This window comes from Lissotriton vulgaris, chromosome 3_1 (genome assembly GCF_964263255.1).
Source record: "Lissotriton vulgaris chromosome 3_1, aLisVul1.2, whole genome shotgun sequence".
Classification (NCBI taxonomy): domain Eukaryota; kingdom Metazoa; phylum Chordata; class Amphibia; order Caudata; family Salamandridae; genus Lissotriton; species Lissotriton vulgaris.
The window spans coordinates 1,242,319,953-1,242,340,663 of NC_141689.1; the positions used below are offsets into that span (position 1 = coordinate 1,242,319,953).

The window sequence follows — 20,711 nt, forward strand, 5'->3', positions numbered from 1 at the left end:
AGTTCCCTTCCTTCCACCGTATGATCGAAGTGGGCTCATTCTTCTACATTACAGGATGTCCAATCTTCCGTGAACTGTATCAGTTTCGGACACGAATGACAACTAAAATCCCCTGCTAATAAAATCAATGGGGTCGTCGCACCTGTCTCCTGTTCTCTCTGTGCCCCCAATCTTTCCTCCAGCACTCCAACCTCCCGCGTTAGAAAAGTTGACTAGAGTTAGGTTGAGGTCCTTACTTTTGAACTGTACAGCTATCATACAGTCCGATTACTATTTTAGATCCTTCCAGACCCCATCCAGACTCAGGTGAACCCATATCAGGAGACCCCCCTTTGCCCTACCTGCCGTAGAACTACCCGCTGGGACACCAAAAGCTTTGAATCCGGCCGAATTAAAGTGGGCCGGTTCCACTTCCCAGGTTTCCTGGACACAGACTATATTAAATCTATTAATATATTACAGCCACTCAGTGTTCTGGAATTTGGCTCATAGACCCGCCACATTCCAGGACACTAATTCAAGGGTGCTCCAATGGCCACTGGGGGGGGAGTCCAGCAATCATTTTAGGTTCACTGGGTGTATGATTAGCTGTGGGTATGATTTGGGGTAAGTTACATGGTACCCACTATCAGATTCTTATTCTTTAGTACCCAATAGAAATGATCTCTTTGAACCTATCTCCATAGTGTGCGGGCATTACACATTGCAAAAAGCTCAGTGGTGCCGCAAACTTCCCCCATGGTCCAGCAATCCTGTCACTCTGTTAGTTCTCAATAAGGATGCCCACACCCAGACACCTACACTAAGGATGAGTAACCATGTTTCACACTCTCCATAGTAACTTTCCCCGATGTCACCACAGAATCCTTCTTTCTTGTACATGCATGTGTAGCGAGGTGCTTGGACTCTACTTTACTGGTACTGCTACTGGGACTCATAGTTGAGATGACCCGTCTCCCGTTCAGTGTGGTTATGTGCTTCCCACAGTGATCCCTCCTACAGAGCCAGCAAGGCCTAGGTAAGGCCTTCAACAGGCAGGCCTCCGCTTCAGAGCTCCCTCTTTTATTTGGCACTTCTCTCCACTGACTTGTCATCTGGTCAGGAAACGTCTCAACTGTGGACAATTACAGTCTCCTTCTTTCGGGAGAGCAGTAACTCCCAGGCTCACACCCAGCTGTAGCCCAAAAGCAGGATCTCTGAGGCTATTGGGTACCATCACATCCACATAAGCATCACCTGTAGCGTCCCGTTGTACCTCAGAGAAGAGATGCCTCTCAAAACCCAGCCGCTTTTCCAATGTCCACAATGCTAAGCAGTGGCTGCATTACCTCCTCTTTCCATTCATTGCTGTGAATAGGCCTTCTTTTCTCAAGGTCATAGTGGAGGACTGAGGAGCATGTCCTAATCAACCCCTACCATGAACCACGCACCTTCATTTTAACGTTAGAGAGAGAATTGCAGTTTGGAGTGCAAACCGGCATCCAATGAACTGAAGAATAGAGTTGTGTGCAGAGGAATTGTACCAGGACCTGATACAAACGGGCTGGATCTTGTTACCCTACTCCAGAGGGATGATAGTCATGATGCACATCGGCTTGACAGATGATAATTGGAGAATGGAGAGGTGGGAGATGATGAATCACCAGTCACTATCATCTCAGGAATGGGGAGGGCTTGCAGAGTGGCAAGGGCATAGGAGAGTGAGGCAAGGATTGGACACCAAAAGACCCATAAGGGTCTGATGCTGATGCAAAATAGTGAAATTGAGGATCACATCCAGTTTATCCAATCAGTGTTTAATGGTTAAAAGCTATGGCAGCTGGTGATCAATGAAAGTAGTCAGACATAATACTTGCCCCTCAATTCCACCGAATAAGTGATGCAAGTAAGCCAATATTTTCTGTGAGTTTTTTTTAAAGGGGGGGGCTTCCTTGAAAAAAATGAGTTAAAAAATTGGGTCATATGATGCGCTTTAAAGCACAATGTTAGCATAAATTCACTCAAAACTCTTTGGTGTGCCAAGTCAATGGAGACTAGTTGAATTATTGTTTTTTAATGTGAAGTGGGTGCCCTCCAAATGTCAATAATTATCTCCATTGTGCCAGGGTAGGCATTTTGACTTGGGTGATCTTAAAGAAATGGGTGCCCTCTTCTGCCATGAATTACATACAATATGCCAGTGCCAGAATTGCGCCATTGATACAATCAATATAAGCATATGTTCGATATTATCTGCACAATGTTAGGGCCAACATTTTGCCTGCCTCCTCACTCCCTCCCACATTCCAAGAAGTACCTCTAATATGCAAGTACCAGGATTTTGCAACAGGTGTTCAATTTGCTAAAAAAAAAACGTTAGTGTCAGTGCCAGTATTTTGCCATGGGTGACCAATATGCCAAGAATTACTTTCAATATGCTGTCTTCAGCATTGTGTTGTGGATACCCCATACATTTAAATGTGCCTTCAATGTTCAATGGCCTGCAAATGACTTACAAAAATAACACATGCATGCACACACATTCACTCATGCTCACTTGTATTTACTTGGTCGCAGTCATTCTCCTTCACTCCTTCAGCTCAATTCACTTTCACTGTCTCACTTACTTGCATTTATTCTTTCTCTAACTTACTCAGTCTCACTCTTTCATTCTAACTCACTTCCCTGCACTCACTGCGTGGAGAAGTGTGGCTCAATGAGTGTGGAGAAGTGTGGCTCACTGATTAAAGCGGCAGACCCTGATGCAGAGGTCTAGCCCGGGACCAGGGTTCAATTCCCCGCCTCGGTGGGTCTTGGGCTCAAAATCCCACGGACCTGATAATTCTCGCCTCGGTGCCTAATCCAATCATAGAGTCCCACTCTGCAACTCTGGGCAATAGCTTGCTTAATCTCCACAACGGCCCCCACAATGCTAAGGATGCCTGGCCTCCACCTTGGGGGTGCCCAGGAGTGGACGCCTCACAGGGAAAGCCAGGATGGGTTCCACAGCGGTATTCGTACAAGCGCCTTGACACCCTTGTGGGTGAGTAGTGCGCTATACAAGTATCAATTTACAATTTTACTGCCACTTATTTTCAATAACACCCATGCTTAATAACCTTTAATCAAACATAGTTCATTCACTCCCTCACTCATATTCATGTATTCTCCTTGTCATTTTCACTCCCTTGCACTCTGTCACATGTTCTTGCCATCATTCTAAGTCTCACCCAGTCTCACTGATTCCCACTCACTCTGGCCTAGTCATTCGCACTCACAGTTGCACTCATTTTCACTCTCATTCATTCTCACGTTACCCACTCTCACATACCTCTTTAATGATAACACCATTTTACGTAAAATGGAACCATGCTTACTGATATCATCTGTGATACCACACAACTTCGGCCCGTGTCCCCACAAGTAACACAGTAGGATACAAGCTTAATCCAGACCTTCCCCTCATTGTGAAGTAGTGTGGCTCACTGGTTAGAGGTGGCAGACCCGAGAGCAGAGGACGGCCCGGGACCAGGGTTCGATTCCCGACGCGGCAGGTTTCTGGACCAGGGTCAGCGGACTCGATAATTCTCTCGCCTCGGTGCCCACTCTGATCAGCGATCACACTCGGCAACTCTGGGCACTAGCTTGCCTCATCTTCACTAACGGCCCCACCAGACCGCCGGGGATGCCTGGTCTCACCCTGGAGATACCCATTAAGGGACCATCTCTCAGGGAAGCCAGGAAGGGTTTCGCAGCGGTCGAAGCGCGGAGGTACCCCTTCGGGAGTGATTCCTGCGCTATATAAGCACACAATTAATTAATTAATTGTTAGAGAAAAGTGTATATTATACCTCAAATGTCTACATTTATCAGAACAGAAGGGAATGCTATTGTTTCAACTTACCAAAAGCCATAGGCATAGGAACGGGTTCCGGCGGTGCATGGAAGCAGGGTATTGGCACGCGAACCTCAGCATTGGTCAACACCTTCAGGCCCATCGCCTGTTTAGAGAAAGAAGTAGCGGTGTCTCAGAGTCTGACCTACAAATCATGTTTCACTACAGTACTTGGCTACAAAACAGGGTTATCAAGGCACAGAGTAAATCACTGTAACGTAACAGGCAAGCGCTTAGTGCGTCCTTAATTTCCATTTCACAGAGGTGTGGCTGTTTATGGCTGATACACTTTCTAGCTGCCTTGGCAGTAGGACTGTTTCCTATGACAGCCTAGTGAGATGAAATCGTTTTAAAACAGCTCTAGAACGTCAATTAAGGAGCCATCACATCAACAAATAAATTCCAAACATGATGGAAATTCAGAGGGTTGGAATAGAACAAAAAATAGGCCGTTATCAAAATTAAAGTGGCCCAGATGGCTTAGCGGTGGCCAACATCTGCAAATCAGGCCAGTTTCGAGCTTGTGTAGCCAAGCAAGATATTTTGCTGCAAGTAATGTTTATGGTAATATCAGGCAAATCATCAATAAAACCCAGCCCACCTGACCAGAAACATGCCCAAAAACTGCTACAAAAACCTGCCCACGCACTGAACTATGAGTCTAGCATAAATGCCACTGCCTGATTGCCCTATAGGTCATCAAACCCTGACGATGCATGGACATGCTACTTAGGATAGGTCATGTACAGCTTCTTTACTTGCCTTGTGCTCATTACAGTTTTGCCCACTGCCTATTTCCACAGAGTACATTTTCCTGTATCAATGAAGAAAAAATGAAGTGAAGGAGGATGGTAAAACATCCTTGCATGTGTTTCATTTATGTGTTTGAATCTGTTTTATTGTGTTTCAAAAGAGCATAAACATGGCAAGGGGTTGACATTCCAGGACCAGTCACAGTGGCAAATATACATCAACATTACATGGAAAACATATTGAGGCCGCATAATAGCACAGAGTACGCCATTCATAGAAGTGTCACATGCAGCATTGAGCATGCGTATAGGCACATTTAAAGGCTGTAGGCATGGACTTCTCAATGTATGGGATTCGCAACTGAGCACTCGTGAATTTCCCGCTGCATGGCCTATGACATGTGGCATTGGTATAAAATCAAATCAAATGTATTTATTTTGATATAACACAGATATCTTTAAAAGAAGAATACAAAATTCACATTATGATCCAAATGTTAAAATAAGTACAAAGACGCGATCGATTATTTAACAGTCGTATAAAAATAGAGATCATCCACAACTTGATCCTTCTTATTCCATGACGTTTTAAAATAGACGCAATCAGTGGTATCATACATATAAAAACAACCCAATACTCTTACAGGTACTTCTCATGCTCATTTCATTTTATCTTCCTTAGAAGTTGGTAAATATTGTAATGTTTATTAAATGGTTAAGAGGGATCAGGGGGAGGCTTTATGGGATCTCTTTTGCTTAAAATTACGATATGCTTGCTGAATGAAATTAGCTAGCCTTATATTTAGGACTGTATTTTCTGGGTTCAGAGCCACAATAATGGCTTGCCTACAGGTCCAGGCACCCAACCTGTTCCATTCAGCTTTTAGTTTGCACCTGCGTTGAAAATTAAAAAGTGGGCAAAGGCAGACCACATGCAGCAGAGTTTCGTCCGTTTTGCCACACCCTCTACAGGTTATAACTTCCGCCGTACGTTGCCAGGGGGGCTGGTCTTGCAAAAAACGCCAGTCACCCATTCTAATAGCTATAAGGCTACGTTTTAGGTACAATGAGTATGTGCAAGACAGGTAAGTAGCGGGGGCTAGCCGTCTGTATGTGTTTATGAGAGCCCAAGAGTGACTGCGTTTTACAAAAAGTGCTTTATCTGTAATAAGTGATCTCATTCTCACGCATTTTTTAATGGCCATTTTAAAAGCTGTCTGACTGGGATTGAGGACCCATAGGTCACTCGCTGATATTTGGTGCATGGCGTCCTTAAAAAGGCGACCAAACGTTCCACCTGGGTTATTCTGGGAAATTTCTAGCCAGACTAAAGATTCTAATGTGCCTGGGTCCGCTTGTCTTAGTTTATGACAGAGCTTTAGATAAGTGCCCACATTGGAAGCCTCATAGTTTAAAAGCCCCATCTCTAATCTTATCTGTGCTGGGGATGCAGAATTTGGCAGCCGGAGAACTCTTTTATATATTCTGGTCGTGTGCTGGTTTAAAGCAATGTTCAGTTTCCCCCTAAATATCCCTATGCCGTATGATAGGGTGAGGCCAGTTTTAGCTCTCATGACTTCCAAGAGAGGTGTAAGTGTTGGACCTGATAGATATTTAGAAAGCTTGCTTAGTGACACCGCCAGGGTCGTGGCTTTAACTGCGATCTCATTGCGCTGTTTTAATAGATTACATCTGGAGTCCAAATGGACACCTAGATATTTATATGACTGACCTATAGCGTGACTTGTTTTGTTAAATAACCACCCACCACCGGTGTGTTGTTTTTTACCAAAAGGGACAACTTGCGTTTTCTTAAGGTTGACCTCTAATTGGTTCGTGGTTGTATAACTAAGCAGTTTGTCAAGGAGCCTTTGCAGCCCGACCCTGGTGAGGCTAAAGAGAACCAGGTCATCGGCATACAATAGGTTATTTATAGCTGTGCCTCCCACCTTTGGGGGGTGATTGTTTGTATCATTCAGGGTGCTTGACAGATCTGATATAAACAGGTTAAAAAGAAGAGGGGCCAGCACACATCCCTGCTTCACGCCTCTGTTTGTCATAATTTTCCGTGAGAGATGTGTGCCGGACCCCAACTTTACCCGAACCCAGGTGCGGGAGTGGAGTTGAATGATTGCCTCCAAGAGTTTATCAGATCTCCCCCAAATCGACAAAGCAGCAAAACACTGACCTAGATGTTAAAAGTGCTTTGTCGACAATGGTTGATACAGCTAATAGATTGGTCATGGTCCCTGAGTTGGCAACAAACCCTGTCTGGTTCAACGGGATCAGGTTGCGTTCCTTTGCCCATAACCTCAGGTCCTCCAAGAGGAGACCTGCGTAATGCTTGGCCTCAATGTCCAATAGGGCAATGAGTCTGTAGTTGTTTGGCGAGGAGCGGGATCCAGATTTGTACCCGGTGCTCCGTCTGATCTTGCTTTTGTCACTTCTATAGCAACCCTTTCTTGTGTCACCTCAAAGTCCTCATTGACAGAGTGTAAGCAATTAGTCTCTCTTAGGGGGTTATATCCTGTTGGTCCTGGGTGTTCTGAGGATCTGAAGTGGTCGGTGAGGAATGTTGCCCAGTCCGATTTTTGGATGTTTGCTGTTCCAAAGCTCGATGTGCTCAGATTAGTGTGGTTAATTAGGGCCCAAAATTTTCTTGAGTTTTTACTCTTACTCTCCCACACCAATTTGCACCAGAATTGAGTTTTATCTTTAGTCATCGCCAGCCTGAAAGACTTCTGAGCAGCTTGATAAAGGTTTAGGCATTCGCTATTCCCTGGAGATTTTGCGAGTGACCGCAAAGTGTTGTTTCTGGCTTTCTTAAGTGACTTTGTCTGTATTGACATTGTGAACTTGCGGTACTGGATTGGCCTTTGGGCCTGTTGTTTCGCTGGAAAAAGGTTGATCAGGTGAGAGCAGAGCATCGACCATGTCGCAATCCGCAAGACTTCTTGATCGGTTCCGCCTCTTATGATGTCCATGCTTTCTTGCAGGATATTCTGGCTGATGTCTTCACTCCACTTGAGGCGCTTCAGGTTCTCTGTGTATATATTCCTCGGCAGGTTGAAGTAGCAGGTTTGTGATTTACTGGTTTTATATTGAAGGATATGACCTGAGGTCTATGATCACTTTCAATTCGTGGATGGATACGGAAGCTTGCCAGACAATGAAGCAAGTATGAATTACAGATGGTATAGTCCAAATAAGAACGCTTGCTGCCATTTGTCCAAGACCAATTTGGGGGGGTGTCTCCCACCGATCTTCCGTTGATTACCAGATATCCTGCACTATAAAATCGCATCACACAGAGTTCGCCCAGCCCGCAATAAGCTTGATTGGGTGGTTTTATTTGTGTAACGGCCTCATTGATCGAAAATAAAAAGGGCCCTTCGGTGTCTGCTAGTTTGCCTTGGAATAAGTTGGTGTTAAAATCACCTGTGATGATACAATCTGAGTTGGGGTGTTCCGCGGCTATGTCGCTCATAATTTCCGTTAGACAAGCCAGATGATCTTTTTTTGTACGCGAGCTTGGATTAATGTACATGTTTAGAAGGAAAAGTGAGCGCTGATTCCGCCACGAGTTGATTTTGACCCCGAGTAGCCATTCTTCGTTGATGGATAATCGTGAAATTGGGCCTTTTAAGTTGTTTGATATGTATATTGACAGGCCCCCTTTAGAGTGACCGTAGCGGCTATCCCTGAGTGCTGGTTTCCATACTTCAGTGTAGCCAATAACGGGGCGTCCTTGTAAGGCCCAAGTTTCCTGTATAACTATTACTGCATGCTCACATAGAAAGGAAAATGTTTCAGAATTCGTAATTTTCTGATGGAGGCCACTTATGTTCCAGGAACACATTGAGAAGGTGGAATCTGCTTGTAAGTTAAGCACAGTTGCTGGTGAGGCTACTAGGGGGAATGACTTTGCCAGGGTTTTGGGCTTGGGGCCCGTGTACTCTACTTCGGACGGTCATTCTATACTTTTGGTTGACAGGATGGCTGGAAGCCACTCCCAACCATGACTTGTGTCGACATGGGAGACCAATATTGGAGGAATTTTATATTGTTCTTCTCGTCCTGATGCATTTTTTAAAATCGAATACGGTCTGGAGAGTTCCTCCAGTCTGGTAGTTCCAGCATTCCGAGGAGTGATTGGCTGATTTAATAGGGCGGTGGGGTAGCCTGGAGTGAAATATGGATACACTCGAATGCCCCAATCCCGCAGGATGTCCTTATGATCCAAAAATGCTCCTACCCAACTGGCCGACTTAAGAGACACCAAGTTAACCTCTGATGGTTGGGCGCCTCTTGGTGGGAGGAATTCAATAGCTTCGATGTCATCCGATACCAGACCTGCGAGCCCCGGAATGCCATCCGCTAATTTTATTATGTTCGACCTGTTAAGGATGTCTTGCCGACCCTTTGATTTATATTCCGGTGCCAGTAAAATATGGAAATGAGATGAGTTGTTGTTGTTCTCCTTATTTTTTTCACTTAGGGCCGTCTTATTGAGTTTATTAAAAAAATGGCCTGCGTCTAAATCTTGCTCCTGTTGTGATGGACGATGGGGGGCCTTCCACAAAGGCTGATTATTTTTAGGTAAAATTGTTTTTTGGTTATGAATTGTTTTTGTGAGGTTCATTCCTGTTATTGTGGGGTCCACCCGAGGCAGAGTTGAGACTGAGACTGATTTAGATTTTTCTTGGGTCACTGTGGACTCGGGTAAGATTAGTTCATAAGTTATCATCCTTCGCTGTTCTGTGACTGTGCTGGGTCTCGTCTGTTGCTGTTCGCGCAGCTAGTTCGATTGGGTCGTGAGAACTCCCCACAGATAGTTGAGTGGTGGGTGCTAGTGGAACCACTTTTACATTGTTAACACTAGGATTTACTGGGGGTGATGGTGTAGCTGTCTCACTTAGAGCTTTTTTGTTAGCCGCCGTTTCAAAGAGGGGAAAGAATTTCGGGTGGGCAGCTGTTGTTTTTGCCCTTATTTTGTTTCTCTGTTTACGCAAAGGTTTACGCTCTCTCTTGCTACAGGGTGGTAGAGGGGCTGGTGGTCCTTCCGCTTTGGAAGTGTCCGAGGTCATTAAACTGGCCGTTGGCCCTGTCACTTGATGGTCCGGACAGGTAGTGCACCCACCTGGGGCCCCGGCATTTTCGGTCATCACTTTGGTCGGGACGAGCCCCATTAGTGTTGCGTAAGATTTGCTGGTATTTAACTGTTCACTCTGCAGGTTTGGACAGAGAACAGTTCCCCTGCTTGACTTAGTGCCTTTGTTTGCAGTAGTCCATGGGTTAGCTAGATCTTGGGTAGTGTCTTGCATTCTTTGTGATTGCGGACAGGGAGTTGTGTATGAGTTGCCTCCCTTCAACAGCTTGACTTCTTTTATTACACTGGTTAGGAAATCTGGGAGTGATGAGAGTGAGTCAATAATTGGGGAGCAGCAACAGACTGACTGTATAAGTTCTATTGAGGCTTGCGCTCCTAGTATTAAGTTGTTCTGTTTATCAAGTTTATTATCGATCCCTGCCGTGAACAATGCTAGGGTGTTCAGAAGATCGACCTGCACATCCAGTTTGTCCGAATGGTAGTTGAGTGATTTGACTGTTTGTTGAAAGGTTTGAAGAAGTTGCGGCCAAACCCCAGTTGCTGTAGGCTCTTCTTGATTGAGCTTTGGGTTTGGCGTATGATTGGTTGGATTTGACATAGGCGTAAATCCATAATAAAATCATCAACAGACGGAGACAACAGGGAGAAGAAAGAAGTGGTGGGGAGAATACAACAAACTAAGGAGCAACTCTGCCTGACTTGGGTCTCCCTAGCCCTCCCATCCCCCCAATTCCCCAAATGAAGCAACAGGGTACACACTTTCCACAGGCGAGTCCAGCAAATCGTGGACAGTGTGAGGGGCAACCATGGTGTTGTCGCCTCCACTTTGTGGTTGCGGTGTTCTAAGTTAGGACTCTACATCTGCTTCTCCTACTCTTGCTATAGCGACTGATTGGTCTGAGTTTGGGTGCTGTTCGCTCTGAAAGTCATGTAGTATGGTGTCCCACTTAGCAGTTATAGGATCTTACGTAATCCTAAGCTATCTTCTTTATGTAACACATTGCTCTCAATCTGGGCCCTCCTTGCATATGTTTCATACCTGAACATATGATGCAAATATTCCATATCTCCCTTTTCATCAGATTTCTTAATATGAATTCTGGGTCCTGTTGGTTTCTAAAGTTTCCAGTAATTCATGCCTCTGATACTTCAATTCGTGTACCAGTAGGCTTGCATATGTCTGTCAGCCTTTTAGAAACCTGTTGCTAAAATGTAACATGCTCATCAATGACCATGATCTTGCAACCTACAGGATGGCAGTTCCTTTGATGGACATCATTTTCTTTTGACTTGCACATTTATTCCCCAGAATCCTGGGACTGGTGTAGTCTTTGCTCTCACTTTTCAGGTTTTTTAGAAGAAAAAAAAGTTTAGTGGATGTCCATCAAAACCGATGGTGGCTGTCCACCAGACGTTTGTTACCTTCTGTTGAACCATCACAACACTGGTTCCTCTGAAGGTACAGAGATCAACAAAGGACTGGTAGTGATGAGTAAATATGACGGACCTCTTTTTATCAGGGTGGCAGACATGATGTCCTCCACCAACCGGATGGACAGAGTAAATACCTCCAAAGCCTGTGTGAGGACATTAATCCCATCCAGGAAGCTACGCTACAGTTACCACCTGCCATGCCAGGCTATTCTGATCCAATGCTCGCAGAGATGGCCCATTACTTCAATGGGCCTGTCTCTTCCTGGCAGCGTGGGCTCTCGGCAAGCGTGGTGTCTATACTCCAGGGGTATGCATAGTCAAATTATTGACATATAATCTGGTTTAGTACTGACAAATGTGACATGGGGCTTGGCCTCTCTTAACACCTACCAGGCATTTTCCCTCTTGTAGATCTTCGAGTAACGTCTTGAGGAATACCTGGTGAGGGTTACACTCCTTGGAGAGCTGTGGCATGGAAGGGTGTATGTGTACCAGAATACCTTCAGTCGGTATGTCAAATGTGTGTGTAGAGCAGACGATGCACATTCCACTATATCCAGAATTACCCGTTCCTTCTGTTTCCTTCATTTTAACCTCTCACTCAGTCACCATAAATGCTCTTTTCATTTCACACCTCTGCCACTATTATTCGCCGTCCCTTTTACATCTCAAAACACTTATTAGGTCTTGCCTGAGCTGACACATGCACTGCTCTGGCGAGACATTTAGTAAGGGGACTTTAAAAAGCCCACCACACACTTTTGCTTGTTGCCTAATGCTTGCGGTTATGCGCACAGTTACTTGCACAGCTGCCATCTGGCTTTCCTCTCTCGTCATGGCTCATTAGGGCATCGTTCGCGGGCACCCTTACAGCGTGCACACATCGCACACCACTCGCCAGATGTTTTTTTGCTTCTTTCTGTCTGTCCGCCTGTCTGTCCCCTTCTCTCATCCAGACCTACCACCTCTTTTCCCTGCCTCTCCTTTATCCTCCTTCCTCTCATATTGTCTCTTTCTCTCACTGTGTCTCTCTCTCCGCCTGTGTTTATTTCTTCTGTCTCTCTGCCCCTCCAGCGACCACACCCCATTCTTCCTCCCGGTCAGCCTCCGTCCCCCTCCCCCCATCTTTATCTCTCCCGGCTCTCTGTTCTCATTCCTCCAACCATGTGCCCCTGTTTCCCACATTCCTTCACTCTACTCCATCTTTCTGCCTCTCCTGTTCTTGCTCCCCATTCTCTTTCCCTCTGTCCCTCCTGCCTGTCTTCCCTCTCTACCTTCCTCTAACCGACTCTCTCACCCTTTTGGTGAGCTTCCTAACTTTCTCTGCCTTTTCTGTTTTTCCCTCACTCGATCACCCTCCTTCCAAGTCCATGTGCATCCCTGTTCTTCCTCCCTTTCTCTTGCTTCTCTCACCTCATCGTTTCTCCACCCCCCCCTCCTCCCTGTGCTGCTGTTTATTCGCTGGGCCTTCAGTTCCTTCTCTTATAATGCTCATCCCTTTCTCTAATCAACTTTAATCTCTATTCAGCTGATTCAATAGCACTGTACTTTAGCAGCATGACAAGTTAAACAACCTCTTCTGAGGCAAATGCATACATTACTCCAACGACACCCCTTACAATAGTTGAACCGTTTTACAGCTCTTTGGAATGTTGCCTGAATGAGGCAGCAGCAGCATGTTTACACAACCTGTCTGTTTTTCCCTTTAAAGTATTTCTTTTGTTTTTATTTCCATGTTTACATTCCAGATTTAGTCATTACAAAACAAGCTATATTGTATGTGAAGTTGTGGGTGTTATTGTGTCATCTGCTTCAACAAGTTCAGCAAAGCCATTAGGTTTCTCGTTTTGTTAAGGGAAATGTTTGATCATACTTTGGAGAGGTTGTGTGTCTTGCTTAAGCTGCCATACCGCAGGCGCTAGAAGTATGAATGGAGGACGGGGTGCTGCAATAACCATGCTAGAGTTCAGAAGGTGAATGAGAAATAAACATGCCTTTAATTAGTATTTTTATTTTGTCACATTTATTGAGTGTGCCAAACCAGAGTTCAAATGTCAGTCTATGTCTTCTGACAAATTACTGCTTATGTTAAGACATGTAGATTGGTGCTTACTTTTTTTAGGTAGAGCCTGGGCCAGAGCGCATGCGTTGCAGGTGCATGATGTAGTAATTGTTTAGATTTTCAATCCTTGGCGGCAAAGCACCCAGTATAGAGTGCTGCATGGCTAAACACTTATAAGGTCCCAAAGGCGAGACCTATAGGCTATGCCAATGCTTGTTTTTAGTTTTGTGGCTCAACTGCTTTTATTAAAGGCTATCTCTCAGTTAAGCACAAGCCCTATTGATGATCTAAATTTAGTAAAGGATTGGTGTCCCTTCTGATCACACTGATGATGCTTTCATTAGGCACAGATTTTCTTATATCTGTATTCCAGCTTAGAGCGACAATCTCTTGCTTGTCTTGGCAGCCCCTAAGTAGTCTAGATGAGACCTGGGTCATACATTATAAGCATCCATTCTACCCCCGATCTGTCTTCCTGGTCTTAAAATCAGATAGAGGTGTGAGACGGGGGTGTGTTCTGGCCCCTACCCTCTTCTGCATTTTTATTAATGGCTTAATAGGAGCTTTGGCAGCGGGAGGGTATCTAGATGCTCCTAAGTTAGCGGGCCACAAGGTATCTGCCTTGATGTTTGCAGGCGACACTCTCCTGCTGTCAAAATTACCAATGGGTATTCAAAGGGTCTTGGATATCTTCCATCTATTTTGCAAGGCTAAGGGCCTGGAAATTAACAATGGGAAAACAAAATATATGGTGTTTAATGCAGGGCATTCCAAACGACCTAACCCACAATTAGCAGAGGATTCTTTAGAGAGAGTCCCACAATTTGAATATTTGGGCTTATCACTTAATGAGACAATGGAATGGGGTGACCAAATTAAGAAGGCCTCCCAAAAGCTGACGCAAACGTCTTGGGGCCTTGCTAAACAGCAGAGGAAGTGTATAAACAAGAAGCTGGGGCCGGTGTTGGAAATATACAAGGCGCAAGCCAGAGAGGGGACCTTGTATGGTGCGGAGTTGGTACACAGACAAAATATCGAGTTTTAAATATCGATATACAATAATATCGAAGTTTAAATATCGATGGGACAAAATATCGAAGGTAAGTAATATCGACAGTCTTAATATCGATATTAGTATGATATCAGTAATATCGAAGTTTTAAATATCGATGTCAATAATATCGAAATAAATAACTTCAATGTTACTAATATCAATTTTTAAATAAATTTAGTGTATATTATATTGTATTTATTATGTTTTATTATTTATTTTTAATGTAATTTAATTAAATTTTAGCTTTTACTACTGTAGCGGGTTGTGGGTTTATAAGGGGAATAGGGTGGGAAGTAATTTAATTATGTTAAATTAATTATTAATTAGTAGGAATTATTAATTAATTAATTGAGAATTAATTTTAATTAATTGATTAATTGATAAATATGTTCTGTAGCGGGTTATGGGTTTATAGGGGAATAGGGTGGGAAGTAATTTAATAATAATTAATTAATTAATATATGTTTGTACATATTTTAATTCATAATTAATTGGTAATTAATTTATATTAATTAGTTAATTAATTAATATAATTTTGTACATATTTTTATTAATAATTAGTTGGTAATTAATTAATATTAATTAGTTAATTACATTAATTATAGTAATTTTTTATATATATAATTTTTTGTTATTCTTAATTAATTAATTGGGAAAAATAATATTAATTATTAAATTAAATTAATTACAGCTAATGTGCTAATATATTTACTTTATTGTTATGGTTAATTAATAATTAATTGGTAATTAAATAAAATTAATTAATTTTGGGTAAAGGAGTATTTTTAGGGTTCAGGGTCCGTTTTCAGTTTTTGGGTAAAGGGGTATTTTTAGGGTTCAGGGTCAGTTTTCAGTTCTTGGGTAAAGGGGTATTTTTAGGGTTCTGGGTCAGTTTTCAGTTTTTGGGTAAAGGGGTATTTTTAGGGTTCAGGGTCAGTTTTCAGTTTTTGGGTAAAGGGGTATGTTTAGGGTTCAGGGTCAGTTTTCAGTTCTTGGGTAAAGGGGTATTTTTAGGGTTCAGGGTCAGTTTTCAGTTTTTGGGTAAAGGGGTATTTTTAGGGTTCAGGGTCAGTTTTCAGTTCTTGGGTAAAGGGGTATTTTTAGGGTTCAGGGTCAGTTTTCAGTTTTTGGGTAAAGGGGTATTTTTAGGGTTCAGGGTCAGTTTTGGGTTTTTGGGGTACATGGATATGTTTAGGGTTCAGGGTCAGTTTTGGGTTTTTGGGGTACAGGCGTACAGGGTAAAAACAAAAATAAATTACATTAAATCAATTTAATAACATTAAAAAAAATTAAATTACATTAAATTATTAAGTGTTTTATTTATTTTAAATGTATATGTATTAGTTTTAATTTTGTTTTAATATTTTTATTTAATATTTGTAAAATTATATGTATTTGTAAATTATTTCTACCTTATTATTAATACATTTAAAAAAACGATATTTTTAATTCCGATATTTTTGTACTACGATATTATTTTTTCGATATTTTTGTACTTACCTTTATGAAGATATGATTCCGATATTTTTGATGTCGATATTTTTGTTCCGATATTTTTGTATTTCGATATTCTGTCTGTCGATATTATGTCAGACATTTGCGGAGTTATGGGGCCACAGGTCATCCGAACAACTTGCTAGGATTGAAAATTCTTTTATTAGACAGTTGATGGGACTTCCCAGTAGTACCCCTCTAACCCCGCTCCGAATGGATTAGGGTGTTAGCCCAATATCTTTGGAGGTCGCGCTTAGACCTCTTCTCTATTGGCGTCGCCTATGGAGCACCCCAGAATTTTCCTGTACAGGGAGGAATTAAGGGAGGTGGTAAACCTCAGGGGAGCTAGCAAAATACCTTGGCTCACCTTTATCAAGGATTCCTTTTTATCCATTGGAAAGGGTGATCTAAGGGTTAGCCCGGAAGAGAGCTCCTTGGCCACACCAAGAAAAGTCTTGATAACAAACTTTAAAGACCATCTCCTCAATGTATTGTTGAGGGGCCCCAGGACAGGCCCACTCACATCATCCTTCTTTTTTTTTTTTTTTTTTTTTGGTGTAAGATTTTTATTGACAGTTGCCATCAAAATAACATCAGTACATCTGGTCAGTCGTATACTTCACATGATAATGCAGTGGTTCGTACTGTCACACAGCTATTCAGCCAACAACCCTCCGGTCCGGCAGCGATCGTTCGAAATGATGTGAAATGCAATCAGGATACAAGAAATGAATTTATGAAATCTTACTTTTTCTTTTCCATTTTTTTTTGTTGTTATGTAAAAAAATTGAACAGAACAAAACTCGATGGCTCATCCGTGATATATAGTCACAAAATAGGAAATAATGTCAGTGAAGTGTGCCGATCCCAATTTCCCAGGTAGATACCCTTCCCCCCTCAAGCACCGAACAAAGCCTAAATCCCTGTTGGAAAACAGACATTCCCCGTCCATCCCCAGAATTCCCCCCCGATTCAATCGACCAGTTCCTCCTCATCCTCCGAGTCGTCGTCTTCGTCCTCCGGCAGCGGTTCACATATGTCTCCCCTGTACCTATTCCATGCCTCCCACACCTTGTTCCATTTCTTTGGGTTAGCTCTCATTTTATACACATTTCGTTCAGTTAACATCAATTTGTCCATAGTCCTGCACCATAACGCTAATGTGGGCACCTCCGTTACCCCCCACCTCTGCGCCGTGTCGCGCTTGGCCACCATTGTTCCGATAGTAACCCACTGCTGTAGTCTAAGATTAAGGTCAGTTCCCTCCCAAATATCCAGTAGGCATAGGCGTGGCTCCGGTGTTAGGGAAGTGTCAAGAGCCTGGGAGATCGTTCTCATGACCTGTTGCCAATACCTCCTTATGGACGGGCAATCCCACAGTGTATGCAATAATGTTCCTTCCTCCCCACATCCCCGGAGACAGTATGGGGTTTCAGCCTTATGCATTTTATGGAGAGTAGTTCTTGTGTAATACACTCTATGTAGTATTTTTAGTTGTATGAGCCTAAACCGGGCCGATACCCCCGCCTCCCTTGTTGACGCCATAGCAGCATTCCAGTCTGTCTCGTCCATAGCTTCTAACTCAGTTTCCCATGTCTCTCGTAAACGCTGTAAGGGGTCCGGGAGGTTGTTCAACAGCTTGCGGTATGTAAGTGAAGTGGCACGTGTTTGCATAAAGTCTGTAAGAAGCCGGTCTTCTAGGGGTGATGATTCTGGGACGGTGGACCCCGGTTCTAGTACTGCCAGCAAAGCGTGCCTTATCTGGATGTACCTATAGGTTTCAGTGGGGCCCAATGCGTATTGTTGTTGCAGTTGTGAAAAAGGAAGTACCCCTGTGGACGTCCAAAGATCTCCCACCGTTGAAATGCCTATATTATCCCATTGGGTAAATCCCTTGCCGTACCTAAGGCAGCCCAACTTTTTAGTGTCCCAAAGTGAAGTCAGCTTTGTAATGACCCCCTTCCACTGTAATCGTGTGAGCGCCCTGTACCATAAAGTAACTGTGTGCTTGGTTGGGCCAATCAGTCCCTTAAGGAGACTCGGGTTGTACAACGGGGCCAACAAACTATGCGTTCCCAGTTGGACCCTATCAGCCAAATATGCTGGGTCAGCGTGTGGTGCGCGGATCCATTGATTAATTACTTTAAGTTGGGATGCCCAATAATAAAGTTGTATATTCGGTAGTGCTATTCCCCCACCATATTTAACGTGGGCAATTCTCGGTGGATGTTCACCCCACAACAGGGTAGTCACCACTGCGGTGACTTTACGAAAGTAGGAGGGCGGAATCACATCTGGGGTGTTTTCCAGAGCATATAGGAGGCGCGGTAGTGCCATCATTTTAAATAAGGCAGCGCGCCCCAGTAGCGTGAGAGGCAGGGCCGTCCAGTGTCGGACATCTGCTTTCAGGCGAAGGAGTGGGGGCGTCAGGTTCCGATCATAGAACACGTTCGTGTCACCGGTGACATGTATGCCCAAGTATTTAAAGGAGACATCAGTCAACACTAGAGGACACTGTTCAGGAAGGATTGGTATAGGGCCTTTCAGGACGTAAAGGACCCATTTTGACCAGTTAATGGTATATCCGGAGGTCGAGCCATGTTTATCACAAAGTGCCAATAATATCGGGACACTCGACTCAGGGTCAGATAAGTAGAGGGTCAGATAAGTAGACCAACATATCGTCAGCATACAGGGATACTCTGTCTTCCCAGGCATCACCCCACTTAATACCTTTCAGCAGCGGTGTGCTCCTAATAACAATAGGGAGCGGTTCGAGGACTAGCGCGAATAATAGCGGGGACAAGGGGCAGCCCTGACGTGTCCCACGCGCCAGAGGGATCGCTCGAGAGATGTGGCCGTTGGCCGCCACATTGGCAACCGGGTCCGTGTAGAGGAGTCTAATCCAGGATAAAAATTTAGGTCCAAAGCCCATCCGGGTCAGAACTGCAAACAGGTATTGCCACTCTACCATATCGAAAGCCATTCTGGCGTCCAATGACAAAATGGCCGCCGGCCCCTCCAGCAAATGTGCTCGAGCCAATGCTCCATGCACCCTGCGGAGATTTAGTGCAGTGCTCCTATGTGGCATGAAGCCTGACTGGTTCGGGTGGATCAGTTGTGATAGGTGCGGGGTCAGTCTATTCGCAATCAGTTTCGCCAAAATCTTCGCCTCTGCGTTGAGGAGCGAGATAGGGCGATACGACGTGCAATCCGTGGGAGGCTTGCCCAGTTTCGGGATGGCCACTATAGTCGCTAAACGCTGGTCCAAAGGCAGTGTCCCGGTTTCTTGGCAGTCCTCGAACATAGCCAACAACGGTAGGCCCAAGGTATCTGTCATTGCTTGGAACCATTCGATCGGTATTCCGTTAGGGCCCAACGCTTTACCTGTATGTAGTGCGCCTATCCCCACACGGAGCTCCTCCACCGTGAGGTCCGCTTCCAGTTCAGACACTGTCTCTGGCGACAACGTCTCTACTTCTACATCTTGGAGTGCTAGCTCTGCCGCCTCTGCTGTGACTACCACCCTCGGGGTATAGACTGCCTGAAAGTGGTCCGCTAAGAGGTCAACAATTTTGGAGGGGCGTGTGTGGCACGTCCCTTCCGGGTCCTGCAATTGTAAAATGTGCCTACTGCCGTCTTTTTTCCTGTCCAGCCAGGCCAACAGTTTGTTGGCCTTATCGCCTATATCGTAAACCCTATGCGCTGTTGCCTCTATATTCTCTAACGTCCGTCGTTTAAGAAGGTCGTCATGCCGCTGTTGGCAGAGGTGTAGTGTGTGTCGAGTGTCCTCCGACGGTACTGCCATATGGGCCGCATTCGCCTGTTCCAACTTCAGTTCTAACTCTAGTAGTTCCTGTTTCTGCTTGCGTTTATGGTCGGTAATGGCCGCGATCGCCTGGCCTCGCAACACCGTCTTGTACGCTTCCCACAGTGTCGTCAGGGAAGATACCGCGCCGGTGTTTTCTTGGAAATAATGCTTAGTAGTTGTTTTCAGGGTTTTTCGAACCGGAGGGAGTTTAAGATAACCAGGGTAGATGGGATAGATTTGCTTGCGTGCCTTTGCTGTGCAGGACAATGTGGCGGTCAGGGGGGAATGATCCGATATACCCCGGGGCCTAATCTGCACGTCGTTAATCGTGAGTCTGCCACCCCCCCAGTGTAAGGAAGTAGTCAATACGGGATAGGCAGTCGTGAGTGGCTGAGTAGTAAGAATAATGCCGATCTGTGGGGTGGAGTTGCCTCCATATATCGACCAGTCCCTGTGCTTCCAAAAAGTCCCCGAATTTTGTTGGGCCTGTGGTGAGTGTGCGAACCGGGAATCTATCCTGTTCAGTATTGGCCAGTGCATTGAAGTCTCCGCCCACCAACAGGTCCCCATCCGGGAGTTCTAGAAGAAATTTGCCCAGGTCCGGAAGTGCCGATGAATGTAGCGCTGGCGGGATGTAGACAGACACCACATTAATGGGCACACCTTCCCATTGCCCACATACTGCCGCAAAGCAGCCATGTTTGTCCGTTTTGGTAGACTGTTGTATGAAGCGAGATGTCTTTCTTACCCAAATACCCGTCCCTCGGGACCCTGTAGTGAAAACCGAGTGTGCAACCATGTGGTAACCTCGTCTGTCTAAAGCTCTGGTAGCTGCACCCACTAAGTGTGTTTCCTGAAGCAGGGCGATGTCGCAGTTTAATCTCCTGATACACTGAGGAACCAGTCCCCTCTTCACTTTGTCCCCAACCCCCGGGCATTCCATGACAGTATTTGTTGCGGCGGCACAGGCCCTATCTCAGTATCGGTTGTTATGTTATTTGGTCGTGATTGGTCCGCCATCGTGTGGACGTGTATGTAAATTGGGGTTCCATGGGATAGGACGGAACTGTGGTCGATGGAGGTCTCCCCCTCCATGTGTATCTATTCGCATGTTGGAGTC

At 44.6% G+C, this 20,711-nt stretch overlaps 1 protein-coding gene across 1 annotated transcript in view; it reads right to left on the minus strand.

The window, feature by feature from the left end:
* The window catches only part of LOC147727726 (alpha-2-macroglobulin-like), a 1,118,600-nt gene that overhangs the window by 548,777 nt on the left and 549,112 nt on the right, over window positions 1-20,711 (minus strand). The window contains exon 17 of the mRNA XM_086961723.1: window positions 3,884-3,980. Coding sequence (XP_086817849.1) covers window positions 3,884-3,980 — 97 coding nt within the window. The remainder of the gene's footprint in view (window positions 1-3,883; window positions 3,981-20,711) is intronic.